The sequence below is a fragment of the Centroberyx affinis genome, unplaced genomic scaffold (assembly GCF_046629955.1).
Source record: "Centroberyx affinis isolate AG114_WGS23_722 - 3 ecotype Tasmania unplaced genomic scaffold, CSIRO-AGI_Caff_v1 ptg002929l_1, whole genome shotgun sequence".
NCBI lineage: Eukaryota > Metazoa > Chordata > Actinopteri > Beryciformes > Berycidae > Centroberyx > Centroberyx affinis.
In genome coordinates, this window is record NW_027281048.1 from 266370 (window position 1) to 286591 (window position 20222).

At 44.5% G+C, this 20222-nt stretch overlaps 1 protein-coding gene across 1 annotated transcript in view; it reads left to right on the forward strand.

Moving 5' to 3' along the window:
• The first annotated feature begins 830 nt into the window (after positions 1–830).
• Positions 831–20222, forward strand: part of LOC139658576 (microtubule-associated serine/threonine-protein kinase 1-like) — a 45935-nt gene continuing 26543 nt past the window's right edge. Inside the window, exons 1-5 of the mRNA XM_071536703.1 lie at positions 831–869; positions 1466–1497; positions 17868–17956; positions 18499–18574; positions 19490–19562. Of these exons, the coding sequence (XP_071392804.1) occupies positions 831–869; positions 1466–1497; positions 17868–17956; positions 18499–18574; positions 19490–19562 (309 nt within the window). The remainder of the gene's footprint in view (positions 870–1465; positions 1498–17867; positions 17957–18498; positions 18575–19489; positions 19563–20222) is intronic.

Here is a 20222-nt window from a genome sequence, read left to right on the forward strand (position 1 = left end):
TCCCACTGCTCCATTGGCTCCCCAATATTTTCTATCAAAGGCAAGTATTAATATGTCACAGTGTTACAGAAGAAATTGGGTGCGTTTGGGCAGGGAGTTTGTTTTGAGTTTGTTTGGAGATGGGAGCTCCAACTGTCAAGTCATGTTTCATCAGCTCGGCTTTGTTTGGGTTTTGTAATGCTTGTTTACTTCTACAGGGATGCAGAGAAAGAGAGAGAGGGAGAGAGAGAGAGAGAGAGAGAGAGAGAGAGAGAGAGAGAGAGAGAGAGAGAGAGATGAAATTCAGGACTCTGCAGGGCTAACAGGATGAAATCCTTCTCTGGAAAACCAATTACAGTCTCTTTTTTCCTTCCTCTCTCCTTTTTGTTTGTTGTCAACTTTTCACCCTCGGATTCCTTTCGTTTCACAGACACGGCTCCGTATGATTAAACCTTCCCTGAGTGAAACAAATGATAATATCTGTAAAGCGAAGCAATTGGACTGCAGCAAATTGCTCGATAAGCAGCCCGGGACCGGCTGACAATAGAAATTGACAGTAACTCGATCTTACCTGAGACTGGTGTTAAGAGGAATCAAATCGGGGATAGATGGGCAACAAGCGCAGCGATCCTCCACGAGATCCGTCCCAGTGGATCCTAATCACATCACAGTCCTTGCTGTCGTGTCCCAATGTCATAAATGTAGCAGCAACCATTTTTAAATTGACTTTGGCTCCACTCAGCCTGATGTTTCCTGAAGCCGGCTCCGAGCCTTACGAGGGATCAGCTTCCATGCTGCTCCCCGGACCTCAACCCTAACCATTAGTGGGGAAATCACAAAGCTGACCAGAGATGGACCTCATCCCACACTGCTTTGAATTTGACTACACTGTAAGAGATAATAATACCAATACACTTTATAGCCCTTATCTGAAAGCTAAGAGTGCTTTATAGAGAGCCATAAAAACATAGTGAAATATATAAGGAGGAGATATAAAGTAGGACACACATTCAAAACAAAAGAAGTTAAAACATTTCATGGAAACATAAGGGGTTCTTTATCAAATTCCCCAATCTTCATAAGTAACCCAACAGATGCCATGACGATGATAATGGAGAATTCAGTCCATTATGCCGCTACAATTCATTTAATCTGTTTCAGTCTTTAACCAAATCACTGCTACTCACAATGTTTTGTAATGAAACATTACTGAAATTGGACCATTAGAGGTGTTATGCTACTTACTGATTCATAATTATATCAGCGCACTTACAGCATAAATCCTCTGCACAACCCTCTGCATTTTCACAGGAGCAAACAGGTAGAGATACAGTCACAACATGACAGGCTGTGACAAAACTGTAAATAGTAAATAGTAGGTTGTACAGTAAGAGATTACATGATGTATAAAAATGATCTGACCAGTCTAATGTCTCTGCTTTCCCCCTCTTCCCCTTTTTCTGTCTCTCTTTGTCTTTCTCCCCAGAAGGATCTTCCCCTGCCCCGAAAAAGTAGCAGGTGAGTTCACATTTTATATCAGTTGTATGTGCGCGTGTGTGTTTATGTTTATTTCTCTGTGTGTGTTTCTGCATACATGTATGTTTCTGTGCAACTATCCCAAAAAGTTGCAAGTGAGTTATGCATGTTATGTTGGTTGTGTGTGTGTTTGTGTGACATTGTGTGTTTTCTATCTTGATCTGAGCGACACACCCATTGAGACATACACATTCTTCTCAAGGTTTCCACTGGTCATGGGATTTGTGGAATATTGTTGAATCTAGAGCACTGTATTCCAGACAGGGAAAGTCAGGGAATTTGATCAGCTCTCAGGGGAAATCAGGGAATAGCAGGGAATTTTGCAAATAGGTCACATTACATGAATATACCAGAATGTATTCTACAACTTGTTTCACATATTGCATTAGATGGTGGCTTTCAGCTGTTTCTCTACATTGTATGGTGACAGCAGGCACAGCTCTAATGGAAACCAGACTGTTATCTGAACTGGAAAACAACATTAACAAACCAGGAAGGAATAAAATGTCCCGATCATGGAAGCTCTCCAACCTTATCATGGAAAGTCATGGGGCAGTCATGGTGTTTTACATCAGGGCCGCGGTGGGAGCCGTGTCATCGTGTTGTAGCACGCTTCAGCCTTGCGTGAGCCCTTTCACCCTCGGAGCCTCTCTGTCGGCCCAATCTGTTGCGCCAGTGAGCTGTGCAATGGAAGTTTAGCTGCAGGAATGCAGAGCCGTGACCTCAACGCCCCGCATGGTTCTGTGAGTGGAGGGGAGGGGGGGGGGCAGAGAAAGGAGAGCAAGGGAGTGCATGATGTGTCGCGGAAACAAGTTAAGCCGTCAGATGTTAAGAGAAGATAGTGAATGACTGAGTTATACACAGTTTTATGGTGTTTCTGCTTTATTAAGGCATTAAATAGTGGGGAATGACAGGAGCGTTGAGGCACTAGAGAAGATAACTTGGAAGAGAAACTGTCTCTTTTGTGTCTTAATGCAGCATGCCAACGCTTGTGTAATGATTTGCTGCATCTTTCAGTGTATGTGTCGCTGTCCGTGGTGCTGAACTGCACTTCCACACTTTCTTTTACTCACATCTCTACATTCCTCTCTCTCTCTCTCGCTCTTTCACTCGCTCTCTTTGTATCACGGAAATATGACTGACACCTGTGCTATGAGTTTGCTAACACCTGCATGGATCTCATTATTAGAAACAGGCATGAAAAACAAGTCGGAGTGACCTTCGTTTGAAGTGTCTCTGGCACCGCGTCTCTTCTGCATCTTAATTGCTGCTCAGTTCTTGTCTGTACGCGTTCCTTTATCGAAATGAATAGTGCATTTCCTCATCTATTCTTAAAGTTGGATTTGGGCCGTTGCCGCTAAAAGCTCTTCAAAAAATCAGGCAGAGCTCGGAAAAGTGTCTTACGTCAGCGAAAACTGCAGCCTGAATTGCCTTTGAGAGTTAGAGGGAGGTGTAATTTTCCACAAAATGCTTACACTTTGCTGTCATCATGTGGAGTGTTGAAATCCTTGAAATCTTTCTGAAATGGCTGTAGACCAGAGCCACACTACTTCATTCTGCTTTTGGCTTGCCACTTTTTGTTCTATGTGAGCAGAATGTGAAGCACCTAAGTCTGTTGTGTGTCTGTTTATCGTGTAAACTGTTATTGTTGCACAGAGGGTGCTGGTAATTGCCTGTAGGATGCAGTAAATATGACACATTTGCATAATTCCCTGTATAGTGTGTGTGTGTGTGTGTGTGTGATTGTCTATTCAGTATTCTATATACATTTTAATGTGAGTAGGGCTGCTGTCTGGCAATGATAGCCTGATGGTGTTCAATTACACCTGCTTGTGTGTGTGTGTGTGTGTGTACATGCGTGCATATATCCGTGTGTGTCCTTTTCTTGAATTAGCACTGTGTATGAGTGCACTTTAACTTGCGAGTGTGTGTGTGCACGTGTGTGTGTGTGTGTGTGTCCCTGTTCGCTGTGAGGCCACTGTCCCCGGTGTGTTTTGTCCATGACCTCTGACCTGTACTGCGGGGCAGCAGATGTGACAGCAGGACAGTCTGGGAGCTGGGAAGCCCACTCTCGGCTCTGTCACACTTTTCCCTCACACTCCTCCTCTCTCCACCCCTCCACCCTGCATGTCATTAGCGCTGTAGGATTTTTCCACACCATTCCTCCTGTGGGTGGAGCTGGAGTCTTGTGCGCTGTGGGCGTTCGCAGCAGAATGAGAATGAAAGGTCTGGAAGGACAACTGGGGTATCACATATTGTGTCCCTATGGGGTAAATACTGCTCAGAAAAGCCAGACAGACAGAGAGGAAAAAAACACTATTCTTACACATATTTACACACACACACACACACACACACTGCATCGTCCTCCATCATATCATGCCACCCGTCCTTGTCCATGACCCCCCACGGTGTCTCAGTGATATGCCCCTAACCCAACCCAACCCCCCCCTCCCCTCTCCCCCCTCCCTCTGTCCCCTCCCTCCCATGTATATTTCATCCATCCAGACTCCCACATTAGAGACAGCATCCATTATTGAATTACTCCCCTCAGCACTGCTGTGCAACTGTCACCCCACGTCAGCTTTAACATTTGGTGGATTTGTTTCAAAGGGAAGGGGAGGAAGAGGGGAGCGTGCACACACACACACACACACACACACACGCACACACACAGACACACACACACAAAGATATGACATCTCCCTTGGCTGCGTATGGCGGCATTGCACAGCTCCTGTGATATCTAGGGCAAATAGATGATGCCAGAGCTCATTCAGTATGGCATATTATAGAAAGAGAGAGAGACAGAGAGAGAGAGAGACAGAGAGAGAGAGAGGAGATGTAATGGCCATGTTTTTGATAGTGTCACCCACCCTCCCCCTGTGTTAAGTGTCATCATGCTCATGTGTATGCTATAACACACACACACACACACACACACACACACACGCACAGACCAACCGGCATTGCCCCTCCCCTCCCTTCTCCTCCTGTCTCCTGTCTCTCCTTTTCTCTGTTCCTCTGTCCTGTCATTCACATTTACATTAGTCTACAGTTCACTGCTCTCTCATCTCTCCTCCTCAGATAGGCTTTCAGTCCCTCGCTCTCTCTCTCTCCCTGTTTCTCTCTCTCTCTCCCTTGCATTCTCACTTGCTTTCTCTCACTTGCCACTTCTCTCTTTTCCCCCCTCTCTCCCTCTCACATGCATATATACTTGCATCTCTCTCTCCCTCTCTCTGTCTCTCTCTCTGTCTCTCTCTCTCTCTCTCTCTCTCTCTCTCCCTCCCTCCCTCCCCTTCCTCTGTCGCGCTACACTTCCTGGCTTGGCACGATACCCTTGAGAGCAGCCCCACAATCCTCTCTCCTTCCGAGAGGGATGCTAGGCAGTCTGTTCCCTCTCTCTCTCTCTTCTATCCTCCTCTCTCTCTCTCTCTTTCTCCCTCTCTCTTTAATTCTCTCAATTCCTCCGTCTGTGACACAGCTGACATTTCCAAACCTTTATCATCATTTCTCTTTCTTCTTCTCTTACACACACTCCAGCGCACGTACTCGCGCGTACAGAGAAACAGCGAGGCATCGGAGAGTATGTATGTGTGTGTTTAACTAGCCAGAGGAGGCTGCCATGCTGGTGTGGAGTGCAATCGCTGCCTCTTGACTGCCTCTGTGTGTGTTTGTGTGTGTGTGTGTGTGTTTGTGTGTGTGTGGAGGCTCAGCCGCTCTCATGTGCATCTGCCAAAACAGCCTCTGCTGCTAGCAACATGTTTCGACGCACCAAAAGGTAACGACAACAGTGTCTGTCTGTGTTAATCTTTGCGACCGATGCTATTGTTAGTAACTGTTGTGTGTGTCGTTCCTTGGAGGCGTTGCTGTGTGGTGTGTGTGACGGTGTGTGTGTGTGTGTGTTTCTCTGATGTTTCCGTTGTCCCTGCCAGCTATCATGCCGTCTCACAGTTGTCCCTCTGTCTCCATTTGGCTCCAGCAATATGGTGTGTGTTTGCATGTGTGTGCAAGTCTTGAGTGCATTCATTGTATGTATGTGGGTATGTATGTGTGTATATATGTATGTGTGTGTAGCGTGTGCTCCTAGTACCTGTGATATGAGTATGTGCATGCACGGCTTTGGTTTTGAATGTGCACTAAGGCTTGGTATATTTGTTTGTATATGCGTGTGTATGTTTAAGCTGTGTGTGTGTGTGTGTGTGTGTGTGTGTGTGTGTGTGTGTGTGTTTTCCAATAGGCCGTGGTCTTGTTGGATGTATATGTTTATATCTCCTGTTTGAGCTTTATGCTGATGGCGCACATGTCATGAGGATTTAGTCCGTTCTAGATTATGGATTGTCACACACACACACACACACACACATGCACGCGCACACACATTGACATGACACGTGTTTTGATGCAAGCATACACCCCTCACCTTCTCTCACCAATCCCAACACACACAAACACACACACACACACACACACATTGGAAGGTGTGTGTGCTTGGCCAGTGGCCTGTGTGTCAGAGATAGCATTATGAAGTGAAGGCATTATTGTCAGTGTCAAGGGAGTGCTTGTGTAGGGGAGAGCCAATGCTGGGCTGTGCTGTAGCGCCGTCCTCTCTCTCTCTCTCTCTTTTTCTCCCCTCCTTTCATTCGCTCCTCTGCTCATCTACCTTTGCTCTTTTGCCGGTCACTCTTGCTCCTCTCTTTCCTTCTCTTCCGCACACTCTCTTGCCATTATTTCCCCTCCCTCCCTCCATCCACCCATCCCTATCTGCCTTCATCTCTCTCTCCTCACTCACTTCGTCCCTTCAACGGCTTCCTGAATTATTCCCTGTGTCTCTTTTCATCTCTCTCTCTCTCTCTCGCTATCTTCCTCTCACTCTCTCTCTCTTTCATCCCTCCTCTACCCCTGCCTCCATCTCCATCTCTCTCTCTCTCTCTCTGCCCTCCATGTACAGTCCACAGACCCTTTAGTCCCTCCTGCGGTGCCTCATTCTCGCTGGCTTGATCTCATCTGCTCACATGGGGATTAGTCTGAGTCTGAGTCTTCACCGTTGTTCTCACTGTGGAGGGAGTGACTTAGGGGGAAGCAGCAGGCTATATATGAACAAGGATAATGCCTCCTTCACACAACCTGTCTGCCTCCACACGGCGTGTGAATGTGTGTGTGTGAGAGGGAAAGACAAAGTGACAGAACGAGTGAGCACGTGTGTGAGCGTGGGCATGTTTGTTTAAAGGTGTGTTTGCTTATGAGGCTTATGAGGCTGTACATGTGTGTTTGCCGTACAGAGTGTTGTTTGCTTGGGTGTGTATGTCCGGGCTTAGCGTGTTTACATGTGTGTGTATTCTGTGTGTCTTCAAATTGTTTGTTTGTGATATGTGTGCTACAGAAGTGTGTGTATTTTCCGTGCATGTGCGCCCAGTGTGACACAATGTTCATCTATTCTGATGTACTCAGCTTGTGTGTAGAGATTATCACCGTGTTGGTATTAATATGCACAGCAGTGTGTGTGTGTGTGTGTGTGTGTGTGTGTGTGTGTGCATCTGCTTGTATCAATTCTGAGTTCTAAATTTGCATCAGGTTATTTATCTCTCATTTGGATCTCTCTCGCTATTATTTTTACCTCTCTCTCTCCCTCTCTCTGTATTGCATATGTGTGTGTGTTTGTGTGTGTGTGTGCATTTGTGCATGTGTTTATGCCAGCGTTTGTGCATGTGTGTTTCCAAGCTGTGCTTCCCTGGCTGGCTGATCCTTTGGCAATTAAAGAGATGATGCTTTGAGCCCACTCCCAAATAGATCCAGCTATGGGAGGAGTATAAAAGAGAGAGAGTAAGAGAGCGAGAGAGAGACACTAAAAGACAGAGAGCAAGAGACACAAGACTTTAGAGGGAGAGAAACAGAGAGAGAGGGAGTGGGGTGGGATGAAAGGCAGAGCCTCAGGAAGTGTCTCAGCCTACATTTAAGAGGAGCCCACTGGGGTTAACTGAGCCCATGACGATACAGCACTCTCTCTCTCTCTCTCTCTCTCTCTCTCTCTCTCTCTTACTATTACTCTCCACTTTGAACTGCACTCCAATTTTATTTTTGTTGTTTTGACTTTTGAGAACATGAAAGGTAGATGGAGAGAGACAGAGAGAAACATGAAGGCACTGGAACTGGATGGCAAACAAGTGGTGGATGCCTGTATGGTTTTCTTGCCAAGAACATGAGAGTACACATTATCCCACTCATACACAGTACACAGTACACATTATCCCACTCATACACAGTACACAGTACACATTATCCCACTCATAATATCAAAAATAATATCTTTGCCCATTTTTGCAGATGTGAAGCAAAGCGAAAAGCCTCTAATTCAGGAGGGGCATCAGATTAACACTGTTTAGTCTCTTTATGAGTCATAGCAGCTCTACATTATATCATAATACTATTTCAGTAGTATTAGCCTATATGCCAACTTCATCAAGCTGATGGACGGTTTTCTTGCTGATCCTTCTCTCTGTAGGAACAGTATATTAGATATGAAATAATTAGAAAATGAGAACACTAAGCTCACTGCACCAGTTGTAACTAGTACACCTCTAGTATCTATTAAAGGTGCTGTGATCAGTGAGCAGGGTATTTTAAGCTGTAGTACAGCAGACGTTATTATGATGAACCACAATTATCTAGCATCAACAAATGAACCATAGGCACAGTAAAGCAGTGGTGCTATAACATATTATATACAATATTATGGCTTTGTGTATTCTGATGTTTTAGTGTTATAGTGTTCATACATGAGGTCGAAACAGAAGGAAGTTAAAAGGCGTTTTCTAGCTCCTTGGTTACCGCTAATTAGCTTAGCACCCAATTCATAAAGCAGTACTTCATGGGCTTATAAAACACACTTGGAACACTTCTTTGACCAGCTGTGTTGCTTGGCTGGATGTACATGTATGAAGAAACAGTACAGTGGAGTACAGTATAGGAAAGCCCAGAATTAAACATGGATGTGCCCCTCAAGGCTCTACTCCTGTTGTGTACCATGACAGTGCCATCTGTTATTGGCTGGTGTTCAGGCCGGCCCTAACCAAAAGATACAGACTGTTTGCGGTTTGTCTTTGATGTTAGGATGACATGATAACACAACTTCTCATATATAGCCATTGGTTTGATGCCAACCTGGCGACATGTGAATGAGTGCAATTTAATCACTAGAAATGCCTTGTTCATTTGCCAGATACAGTAAATATTACCCTCATTAGACCTGCTGTTTATGCTGTGCATTTAGGGTTATGTGATTACCAAAAGACCTTATTGCATTTGGATTTGTTTGTCAAACTGTTAATGTGAAATAGTGATATAACACAGTTATTGTAGTCCCATATTGCTAATGGGAGCATTGAGAAACAAAGTGGTGTAATGTTCTGTTTGAATGTTAATTCCTAACACAGTGCTTCACATTACTATTGAAAGAAGTAATAGGGAGGCGAAGCAGAGCGCTAGCCGCATCCTATCCCAGCAAACATTTTGATGTTGAATAGATGTTGATATGACGGCCTGCACCAATGTTGTAAATATCATACCAAAATGAAAGTTGAGATGGCATCCGTAGCTGTTCCCCGCATCATTTTGTGAAATCAGGACATAAATGTCTTTCTGATATCAGTTCAAAACAGCTTACTGTGCCATAATATCATATTTTGAAAAATTTGTGGTCATTTGAGTTGATGTTGAACTTGGACAATTTTTTACACATCGCTGTCCATCAAATGCTTGTGGGGATATTTTATCTTACCCATGCCTATGTCTTATCTGTGCTGGCACACATTCCCTGCACACATAGGTGAAGGTGTTTGGTATGAAAAAGCCACACAGTAAAGAACCTTCTAGTCACAAAACTGCAAGACTCTTTCATTTACAGTCGGATCATGTCGGTAGTCCGTGAAGCTTGTTTAAACACATTACGCTCATAGTTTGAAGTGGGAGTCTAGGAGTATTACGCCAGACGTTCTATTGAGTTAAGCTTCCTACTGGCATCTCCATTCTAACGTGCGTCTAAGAGATGGAAGCTGCGGCCTCGCTGGTTTATCCATATGCATTAGCCATAATCAGATTAAATCATTTTAATGTCTATTAGACATGCTGCGAGACTCTCCACTGATGCAAATGAATACTGCTCGCTGAAGTACATGTTTCATTCTTTATGAGGTGGCGGCTCCGGATCATTTGCTGTGAATAAGGTCACTGTGGGAACAAAGTGAAATGTCGTGATCGAGGTGATTCATAGCACTTCACAGGTCTCCTCATCACGGCAGAGAATTGAGATAGCAACGGCCACCGGTAGACAAACACACCGAGACGCAGACTCTGGCACAGACAAACAGGGAAGCGGCAGAAGAGAGACACATAGGGACACGTATAGCAGATCCAGACAGGTCCTTCTTGCTGTGTCACTCTGCCTCAGGATACACTTTCACACCTTTAGAGGACATCTGACAACACCTTCGATTGAACAGAAGAGAGGTGACTAAAATAGAGCTCTAGATATTTATTGTGTTCTGTTCAGCGCTGTGCTGTGTTGGCATCGTGTTTTGAGACCAGTAAAATGTTTGCATGTCATGTTAGTGAACACAAACTGCATTTTCTCATTATCTGTAATGATAACGAGGGAACTTTGGTATTTTGTTACTTGTTTTAGGTCATGGTCATTTTCACACCTTGACCTCTGCGATTCTAAAAAACAGTTCTCAAAAGATAGAATTCTCTATTACAATTTGCTTTTATTGTTGTTGCTAACCGACCTGGTGTGTTCGAGCAACACATTACACCAAAGTACATCACACACAAACTAATGAGAAATAGATGGTGTAGGTTTTTAAATTCCTCATCCTAGCTGAAATGGTGCATGTCAAGTTAAGGGACGGCACCCCAGATGTGAAGCCTGTCAGTGGGGTGTCCTTCTGAGCTGGGCTCCCCTGTGAGTGGATTAGACAACAGCTCCAGGCCCTGACAGACTTCAGTGTCACTTTGTTATTCCATCAGCTAGCCAGTCAGTCAGTCAGTCAGTCAGCTATTCAGCCAGTCAGCTATTAAACCAGTTAACCATCCGGTGAGCTAGTTGGCTTTGTCAGGCTGTCAGTCTGCCAGCCAGACAGTCAAGCTCTCCATCAGCCAGCAAGCCAATCATCCAGCCAATTTGTCAACCAATCAGTAATTTAGGCAGTTCGCTAACTTGTTTGCCAGCCAACTTTGCAATCAGTCACATAGCGAGCATACCGGCCAGTCCATCACCTAATCACCCAGTTAGCTAGGGATCAAAACAAAAGCTCCCACTGTGACTTAAGTATTGCCCCTCAGCCACAGCATGATTCATCAAAATTATTGTTGTTTTTCAATAATCAGCTGAATTGGGTGAGACAACTGGGTGACTTAGTTTTCCATCTTTCTTCCACGGCCTCCTTCCTCTGCCTCACTGTTTTTTTTATCTTCACTCTTCAACTATTTTTTTCACCCTTGTTCACTTAGTCTTGTCACCCACTGCGAAGCTACGGTTGTTACATTTTTTTTCTCATCTCTAAGCATTGTCCATGGTTAACCTCTCTTTCTTAGGAAATAACAGCCAAAACCTCTATTTATGTCTCTCTGTATTCCATTGCATAGCAACAAGAAAGCCATGTGACTAACGCCCCCAGCAACCCCTGATGCCAAGAGGGTGCTGTATTCCTTCCTCATCCTAGCTTCATCCTGTCACTCTTTCCCCCCCCCCCCATCCTCTCCTTTCTCATTTCCATCACCTATCTACCTCTCTGCCTCTCATCTGCCGCCTGTCAGCATCTCTCAATCATCCTCTCAATCTCCTGCTTTTCTATCCGAATGTCTCATTGCATGGTAACAGCTAAATCTGCCCACGGCTCCATTTGGCCGCTTCCCCAAGTTGGGGATACAACGCCGCGTTACATCTAAATCCCGACGGATGGTCGGACCCTGGCAGGAGGCACCGAGGATGTTGCGTAACAGCGTGCACTTTCAGCGACCAGCCCGTTAGCCCGTGGAGCTTTTTAAAGGGCCAGCGTTTTTTTTTTCCCTTCCATTTCCATACTATTTCACACAGCCGTAAACACGCACTCGCTCCAGACCTTTAAGAGGTCTGGGGGGGAATGACGGGGCGATGTCACCTGATGGGAAGTGAGGCTGGGCGGATCGATGGTGTAACGATCAGAAAGGTCTGGTCTGGTGTCCTGTGTGCCCTGTGAGTCAGCACTTAGAGCAGAAGATGACACTGCTGGCTGACAGACACAACACACACACACACACACACACACACACAGTCCCTCTCTGTCTCACTCACTTAGTTAATAATCCAGTTAAAACACATTATGCATGCAGAAGCACTCACTCACACCTGTCACAGGCGGAGATGTGCATGTAAAATGGATAATGACTGGGAAGCACACATGTTCCCTACTTCCATCATATCCTTATTACATGGTCAGGTAGTTGAGTGGCTCATTGTGCTGTCAAGCACCGGTTCTTCCCTGTGTATCGGTCATTCCTTTAATCGATAGTGTGTAATATGGAGCTGGTAAACGCCTCGTCGCCCGCACTGCTGCGTTCTTATCAGTGGCCAGCCGTTATGATGAATCCACTCAGCTGCTGGGCCATAATAGAAACCGTCAGAAGCCTTTTTTGTTTGTGGACCCAGCTTCGCGGGAGCAGGGGAGAAGACAGGCCCCTGATGAGAAGTCATTTAGGAAATAATTAAGAAGGGCCATGGAAACATAATGAAGTTAAACACTGTCTGAACACTGTCTGATTTGAGTGTGTGTGTATGTGTGTGTCGGGCGGTGGTGGGGGGATGTGGTGTGTGTGTGCTTAGATGAGAGAGCGTTCTGTCCTTGGCTTGTAAATGTATCTAATGACGTGAACGGAGATAATGGAAGATGTGGAGCCGGGTAATTGAAATTTCATTTAAAAAGGAAATTATAAGAAAGGACGAGGTAGTAAAAATACCAGCAAAATGACACTGGTGCAATAAGAGTTCTGCTTTCACTGACAAAGATTCAGTTTATTCTTAGAAATAAATAATAAATACTGTTTTCAATTAAACTTTCCGTTGTAATTTTAATCGAGGGTTCGGCCTAATGAATACCTGTGAAACTAAATCTGTGAGATTTTTTTTTCACTCCAGTCATCTGTCCCTTATTCACTCTTTGTACTGATGTACCGGTCAAAGCTCCCAGAACAGAATACAGTGATTCTGTCCACATTCAATTCAAGACAATGCTTCATTGTGTGCACTAGTATATGAAATAATATTGAAATTTATATTTTCTTCTTTTTAGGAAGAACAAACAATAGTCTTGGCATCTTTTGTAATGGGTCCACTTGTTTAATAGACACTTAGACTTAGACTATTTGTTAGATCCTAACCTGCAACTTCAGTTATAGACATGACATCCAAAATTATTAGTGTCAGGGATGCATCGGTCATAGAGTTTTTACGACCTGGGTGAAAGGGTTATTGTTTGTATTACTTGTATTGCTGTAGTGTGTAGACAGTTTGAGACTTTTTGGGGGGGCAATATGGGTGCAACTGTATGTGTGTGTGTGTGTGTGTGTGAGTGTGTGAGACTAATGGCCCGGTGCCAGCCAAGGACCTGCAGGGGGATAATTGCTCGTCAAAGCTTCTGCACGAGTCATTACCACAGATTTAACCTCTGACCCTCCCACAGCGGGCAGCCGGAGCCTCGCAGCCAATGACAGTCCTGGGTTTCTTATTGGGAGCAGAGACACAGGCAGGGGCTCTTGGGCTGTCACATCAGTGTGTGTGTGTGTGTGTATGTGTGTGTGTGTGTGTGTGTGTTGTGCCTCTCACTTTTTCTCTCTCTCTCGGTTACCTTTGACATTGTCTGTTTATGTTATCTTTTCTCTTTTCTCTTACTATTGCTGTGTCACTGTGTCAACAGTCTCTCCCTTGACTCCACTTTCACACCTTTCTTTCTTTCTTTCTTTCTTTTTTCTTTCTTTCTTTCTTTTTTCTTTTTTCTTTTTTCTTTTTTCTTTTTTCTTTCTTTCTTTCTTTTTCTCCCTCCCTCGCTCCCTCTCTCTGGAGGTTTTTAGTGAGACTCAAACAAAAGAACTGGATGAAGAACAGCCTGCACTATGCTGAAAAACTCCAAACTCCAAAAAACATTGATTTGCTCAGCACCTTTTGACACTGACTAACATAACACCCAGACATCTCTCTTCTCTCTCTCTCTCTCTCTCTCTCTCTCTCTCTCTCTCTCTCTCTTTCTCTCTCTCTCTCTCCCTCTCCCTCTCACATATAGAAAGTTGTTTCTCCGGCCACGCTCGCAGCTTTCTCCTCGGCCCTGGCGGCCGTCAGCAGTGGCCCACACAGTAGCAGCATGCGCTATTGACCCCAATGAATCACACTCTATCTGACTGACAGCGTTACGCGCCTCACCACTACTCCGCTGTCACACACAGATTGAGCCTGCATGATGGATTACACAATGGATTATGATGGATTATGAGACACACACATACACTGGCACTCGCATAAACACACACAACCTCTCTGTGTCACAAAATCACCCTTTGGCTCACCCGTATGAGCAGACACTGGCGCGCAATACCTCGGTTCTCTGTCTATTGCACTGCAGGGTGAAATCATATTTTTTTAGTTTCAGTGTCCATAGATCAGAGCTGATCCAGTCTGATGCTCACACATCTCTACTGTTTTATTAACAGAGGTTGTGTGTGTTTCACTGGGGGCTCTGGTGAAAAAGAAAAACCAGTTGGAGATGTTGCAGTGTTTGCTCCTTTTGAATGTGACTTTAAATGTGTTGCTATGGTAACATTGTACATTCCCCTTCACTTCCCTCCTCCTTCTCCTCCTCCCGTCCCGCTTCATCTTTGCTCTCGGTCAATTCATTATGGGTGGGAAGAATTTCTTCTTGATTAATCTAATTGGATCAGAATAGGTTTGGAAAATGTCTCATTTTCTCCGCAGCTTCAGTTTTAGGTTCAGCATTCCATCTCATTCGTTTATGCATAAATGAATGAGATGGAATGAGGCTCGGCCCCAGTGTCACCGTCTGCGTGAAAAAGGAAGAGGTGCTGCATGATATAACGCACAAATGCTCGGCTGCGAACTGTCAGTGTGTGTATTTGACCGCGAAACTAGAGCCAGTCTTAGATTTACGATCCTAAGATGGCAATGCACAGCACACACACACACCCACACACACCTTCTGAACCAGATTGAGAGGATGAGCCCAGGCTGCATGACCATAACCATGACAGAGTGATTTAAACTGTCACTCACTTTTACACACACACTCTGCCCTCTCCCAGCAACACGTTCCCACCTCTCTTATCCTCTTTCCTCTCCCAGTCAAGTGAATCTGTGTTTGCCGTAAGCCCTTACAGCCCTACAGCTCCTGTCCTGGTAACCTCCACTGGCTGCTACTACCATGACTTTCTCCTAATCACTCGGAAGTGATTTGAGGGGCGGATGGGGGATAAAAAGGGGGATGGGCTATGTGAAACCCTTCCTGAATATGTAGTCCTCCCCTTTTGCTAAGTAAAGGTTTAAGAGAGAAGAGAGGGAAAATAAGGCTTTAAAGGAAAAATCCACCTCAAAACACTTAAACACTGTTAAAATACATGTAGCTTTTTGCATAAGGGGCATGACTTGCTTTTTCTAGACCAGAAGAACTCACTCTCTTGCTCTTACTATGCTATAGCTATCACTATTCTCTCCACCTGTACATAAAACCCACAGCTAAAATGCAACAAGTTCATGCCTGTTCTCTGGGGACCGATGGAAGGCATTCTGGGAAATGTCGGAAATCACTAAAAGTGGAAGTAGACGAGGCAGGTTTAGGGAAAGTGGCTACACCAAAAAGTTAAATTGCAACACTTCATCGCAAAATAACATTGAACATCACAGCTTGATGTATTACAGTATAACAGTGTATCAGGGCGGATTTTACCTTTGACTCTCCACCCTGCTGCTTATATGTTTGAATTTGAAGTGCTACTCTATTTGCTCCTCATAGCTGTAGCTTATTGGCAAGAATACAAGTAGCAGGACTCTTAATGTGACCTTTACTGATGATAAATATGAGCTGCCTGCAGGAGTATAGAGTAAAGAACTGCACTCATATATAACTTTTTATTACTGAGCAAAGGCTTCGGGCAAGATGCCCTGATTCAGCATTCATTCAAGATAATAATGTTATAAAGCATGGTGGTTGTAAGAGGCTTCTGGCTTTATGGGAAGATTAGATTGTTTTCCCCTAGTGGGTCTTTTATTCTGCATGTGACTGTCTTTAATGGTTTAATCAACTCTCTAACCCCAATAAAGGGCAGAGGGGAGAGAGAGAGAGAGAGAGAGGTAGAATGAATGACGAATAAGTGAAAGAAGTAGTGTGAAGTCAGGATGGTTCATGGAGTTAATTTGGAAGAAGGGGAAGAGGAGGAGAATGACGGCGGATACTGAGACAGAGATGGGGAAGAATAGAGGGAAGGAGGGAGAAAGAGAAGCGAGTGATAAGTTATCGAGAGATGGAGATGGAGAAGGGGTTTATTGAGACTGAGGATAAGGAGAGAAAGACAGAGAAACAATGCAGGGAGGATGGAGTCCTTCTTAATATGTGTTTTGCTGCTACATGCTACATTAGACACTGTCGGAAAAAAAAAAAAAGTGAATGGCTGTGATTAGACGAGTCACTGTCAAGGCTAGATGTGATGAATCGTGAATCAAAAAGCAAGCATATGTTCCAGAGGGAAGATTATCAAGCTTGAATAATATGCTCAAGTGATTCGGCTGATGGCGAAATTGCAGAAATGAAAACATGGATTTGAGAGAGAGAGAGAGAGGCGAGTGAAATGAAGGAAGATTTCAAACAGGTTCGAGAAGAAGAGAAGTGACAGAGCATGACACAGAGAGAGGAGGGATGTGACGGCTGTGTGCACCTCCAGCCCGTTTCTTTTCTACCTCTCTGTCTCTTTCTTCTCCTCTTTTCTCTCTTTTGTTGGACTCTCATCTGTCTTTCTCTTTCCCTCTGCCCTTCCCCTCTCCCCCTCTCCCCCTCTCCCCCTCTCCCCCTCTCCCCCTCTCCCCCTCTCTCCCGTCTCCTCTCATCTTCTGAGAGCGGTAGCAAGGGATGGTGTTTAGCCACTCCCCCCCCCCCCCGTCCAAACCTAATGCATTTCCCTTAAATATTTCAATATGCTCCTCTTTCTGTTCTGCAAGTCTGAGTACAGCCTCTCCTCGGCTGGCGCCCACAGAGGCACGGCAGCCACTGATAGAATCCTGCCAGGGGTTTGATGTCTCACAGTGTTAGGAACAACTGCTGAAGTCTGACATGAAAAAAGAGAGAGAGAAAGGGAGAGATAAAGGAGGGAGGGTGTGGGAGGAGTGGAAGAGGAGGATATAGATTATAGATAGTGTGGCTTTGCCTTTTATTTGAAATGCATGGCTGCATTATGAAAATGGCCTCTGCACTGTGGAACACATGTTAGTGTATGTGTGTGTGTGTGTGTGTGTGTTTTTATTTTTGTGTGTGTGTGTGTATGCCTGTGATTTGCTGTACCTGCATAGAAATAGAGCAGCATGCTAGCTGATGCAATGTGGAGTAAGCTTTGCAGCACTGTTTATCAGACATGGTGCTGCTCTGCGCTATTAAGACACACACACACACAAGCACACACACACACACACTCACACACACACACACACACACACACACACACACACAGAAGACATTCACGAAAGGCCTATGAGCAAACCCCAATCCACACATGAAAATAACACCTGAAGAATCCACTTCCCACTTGGCAAACTGTTTGTATCACATAATGTAAGACAATAACCTGCGTGCATCTGTGTGTGCGTGTGTGTGTGTGTGGGTATGTGTATGTGTATCCAGCGGTGGCATTGACAGGGAGGGTTAAGCCTTTATGGTGGAATAATCCCAACCCGTCATTATGGTCTCTACCTGTCCTCTCTCCGGCTCTCTCTCCCTCTCCCTCTCCTTCTGTCTCTCCATCCCTCCGTCTCTTCAATGCTCCTGCCATTATCTCGCATGACAGCGGGTGTCGCGGAGCCGGACCTGGAGGAAATTAAAAGTCTTTGTTGCCGTTGCTCTTCCCCCGTGGGTGGGCTGACTTCAATAAAGCCCTGTATTATGGCCTGACACACACACACACACACACACACACATAAATACATTAAGTGCACACACAGTATACCTGATGACCTGAGAGCGGTGTCTGGCAGCTGTCATCTGCCCGGTATCGATTGTGTTTTAAAGGTAGACAGATGTTGATGTGCTGTTTGTGTTGTGTGTGTGTTGCAGCTGCCGAACCAGCAACCGGAAAAGCCTCATCCTGACCAGTACGTCCCCCACTCTGCCACGACCGCACTCTCCACTGCCCGGACACATAGGTGAGTACAGAGAGTGCTAGAAGGCGAAAGGTGTTTTTTAAAACGTTTTAATAAAGGCTTTCTTAAGTTAAAACCTTCATGAGTGCCTGCGGTCTGGGATCGTTTTCCCATTTTTCTTCATTGAACTATAGAAATTGTATTGAGATAAATAGAATAAAAGATTATATTGTATTATAGGAAAAGTAAAGGGCCTTACATGTCAAGGATGAGGCGCCCAACACACAGTGCTTAGTGTAAGTGTCTTGGAAATACTGTAGGTGTAAGAGTGAATATATGCAGTGGTGTCGCTTTCATTATAATGCATAGCAGTGCTTTTCAAAGGCTGGATTACCGACTGCTTGCAGGAAGATTACCATGGGCCCTAAAATTATTCTGAACGTTGGCTACTAGGAATATAATGTTCCCTTCAGTGTGAGATTGGCTGAATACCGCGGGGCCGACTAAAATTGCTACCTAAAACGCAATGAATTTTGATTATCCTACCCAGTAATCCGCAAAGTGTTTTTTCTGTTTTCTTCTCATGTCTGTATGTATTTTAACAGGAAGCAGTCCATTGGACAGCCCGCGCAACTTCTCACCCAGTGGACCCGCCCACTTCTCCTTCGCCTCTTCTAGAAGGTTGGCATCCCTCCTTTATTTACACACTAACCCTTACAAAAAGGGTACATGTGAAAATCCACATGTGAAAAACACGTGCTTTGTGGACACATGTTGGTTTTCATATGTGAAAATATGAAATTTCCCATTGACATTTTCACCTGTGAATAGTCTCTTTGCATGTGAAATGTGTGAAAAAAATATTGACATATATAATGTCAGGTGAAAATGTGAAAAAAAAATCACATGTGGAAAAAAAACCCTTGAAATTGTTACATCTGAAGTAAAATGTGATAAAAAACTGTTCACATGTGAAAACCAACATGTGTCCAGAGAGCACATGTGCTTTGAATTCATATTTAGTTTTTCACACGTGACTCTTATTTGCAAGGGAAGACACCACACATCATTACACAGAAGTATTACAGAAGTATAATTAGTGATATAATTTTTCCACATACCCAGAGTGAAATTCTAAAAGTGAAAGTGAGTTATTTACACCAGCGATCAGTGTAAAGTCGTCCCCCTGCCTTTGTCCTGTGCTGCTCCCGCCCGGCAGCAGCAGCGCCCGCGCGACAGCGGTGTGACATTAGGCTGAGATGGATGGATGGCGAGGTGCCAGGATTTTGCCCAAACCCGTATCCCTCATCACTCACTCCGACGACGTGTCAGACACTGGGGTGGCTGGAAAAAGGCCTGGGGGAAGGGGAGGAATGAAAGGAGCGAGAGTGTAATTGGCTAGATTGAAAGGGTGTAAAGGTGGTGGGATTGCTTCAGCGTAACTACTAGTTGTGTTGTCCGGAAAGACTAAAATAGAGTCTGAAATTGGAGTTCTGGCTGTGGAAAGTGATGGAGAGAAATAACTTTCATCGGTTGTGATTCTAACATTTGTTCTCCTTTTTTTCCTCCACTTTTGTTTTCGATTTCTTTCTCCAGGGCTGATGGCCGGAGATGGTCCCTGGCCTCTCTGCCGTCCTCGGGATATGGCACCAATACTCCCAGTTCAACGGTAAACACACATGTCCGCACCACAGTGCATCTTTCCTGTGTCTCTCTTGCGTTAAGTACTGCAGCAGCCACTGTAGCCTGTTCTTTAGAGCTGACTAGGTTTGTTTTTGTAACACAAAACTTGCATCAGCTAAATTAAAGTGGGACTTCTTTCATGGTTATATTATTTTCATAGATAAACTTCTCTCATGTTTTCCACACTATGACCTGACAAGTGAAAACTCATAATGATGGAATGCTTTGCTATCTTCCAGGTCCTTTATTTTTCTTGAGGGACAGGAGAAAAGTAATACAGTTTGGAATCAGTTTTTTCTTTTTAATCTTTTCTCTTTAATCTAGCTGCATAAGTCATGAAAATAAAACACCAACAACTTATTTTTGGTGCATTTTAGATTTTTCACCCATCGCTAAGTAGATAAAAATTTAAATTTAATTTTGTATCCTGTGCATGAATATGTATCTCATTTGAAGAATTAATTTTCATACATTAGCATGCATAAAATCAGTATGTGCCATGCTGCTTGTAAATTCATGTTCTGTGAAGTTGGATGTTCTACTTTTGTTTCGTTCGGCTTTGAAATGATTACATGCCACGTTAGCAGCAAAATGCCATGCGCACACATGCGTACGCACGCACAAACATACCCTTTTGTTCCTCTGA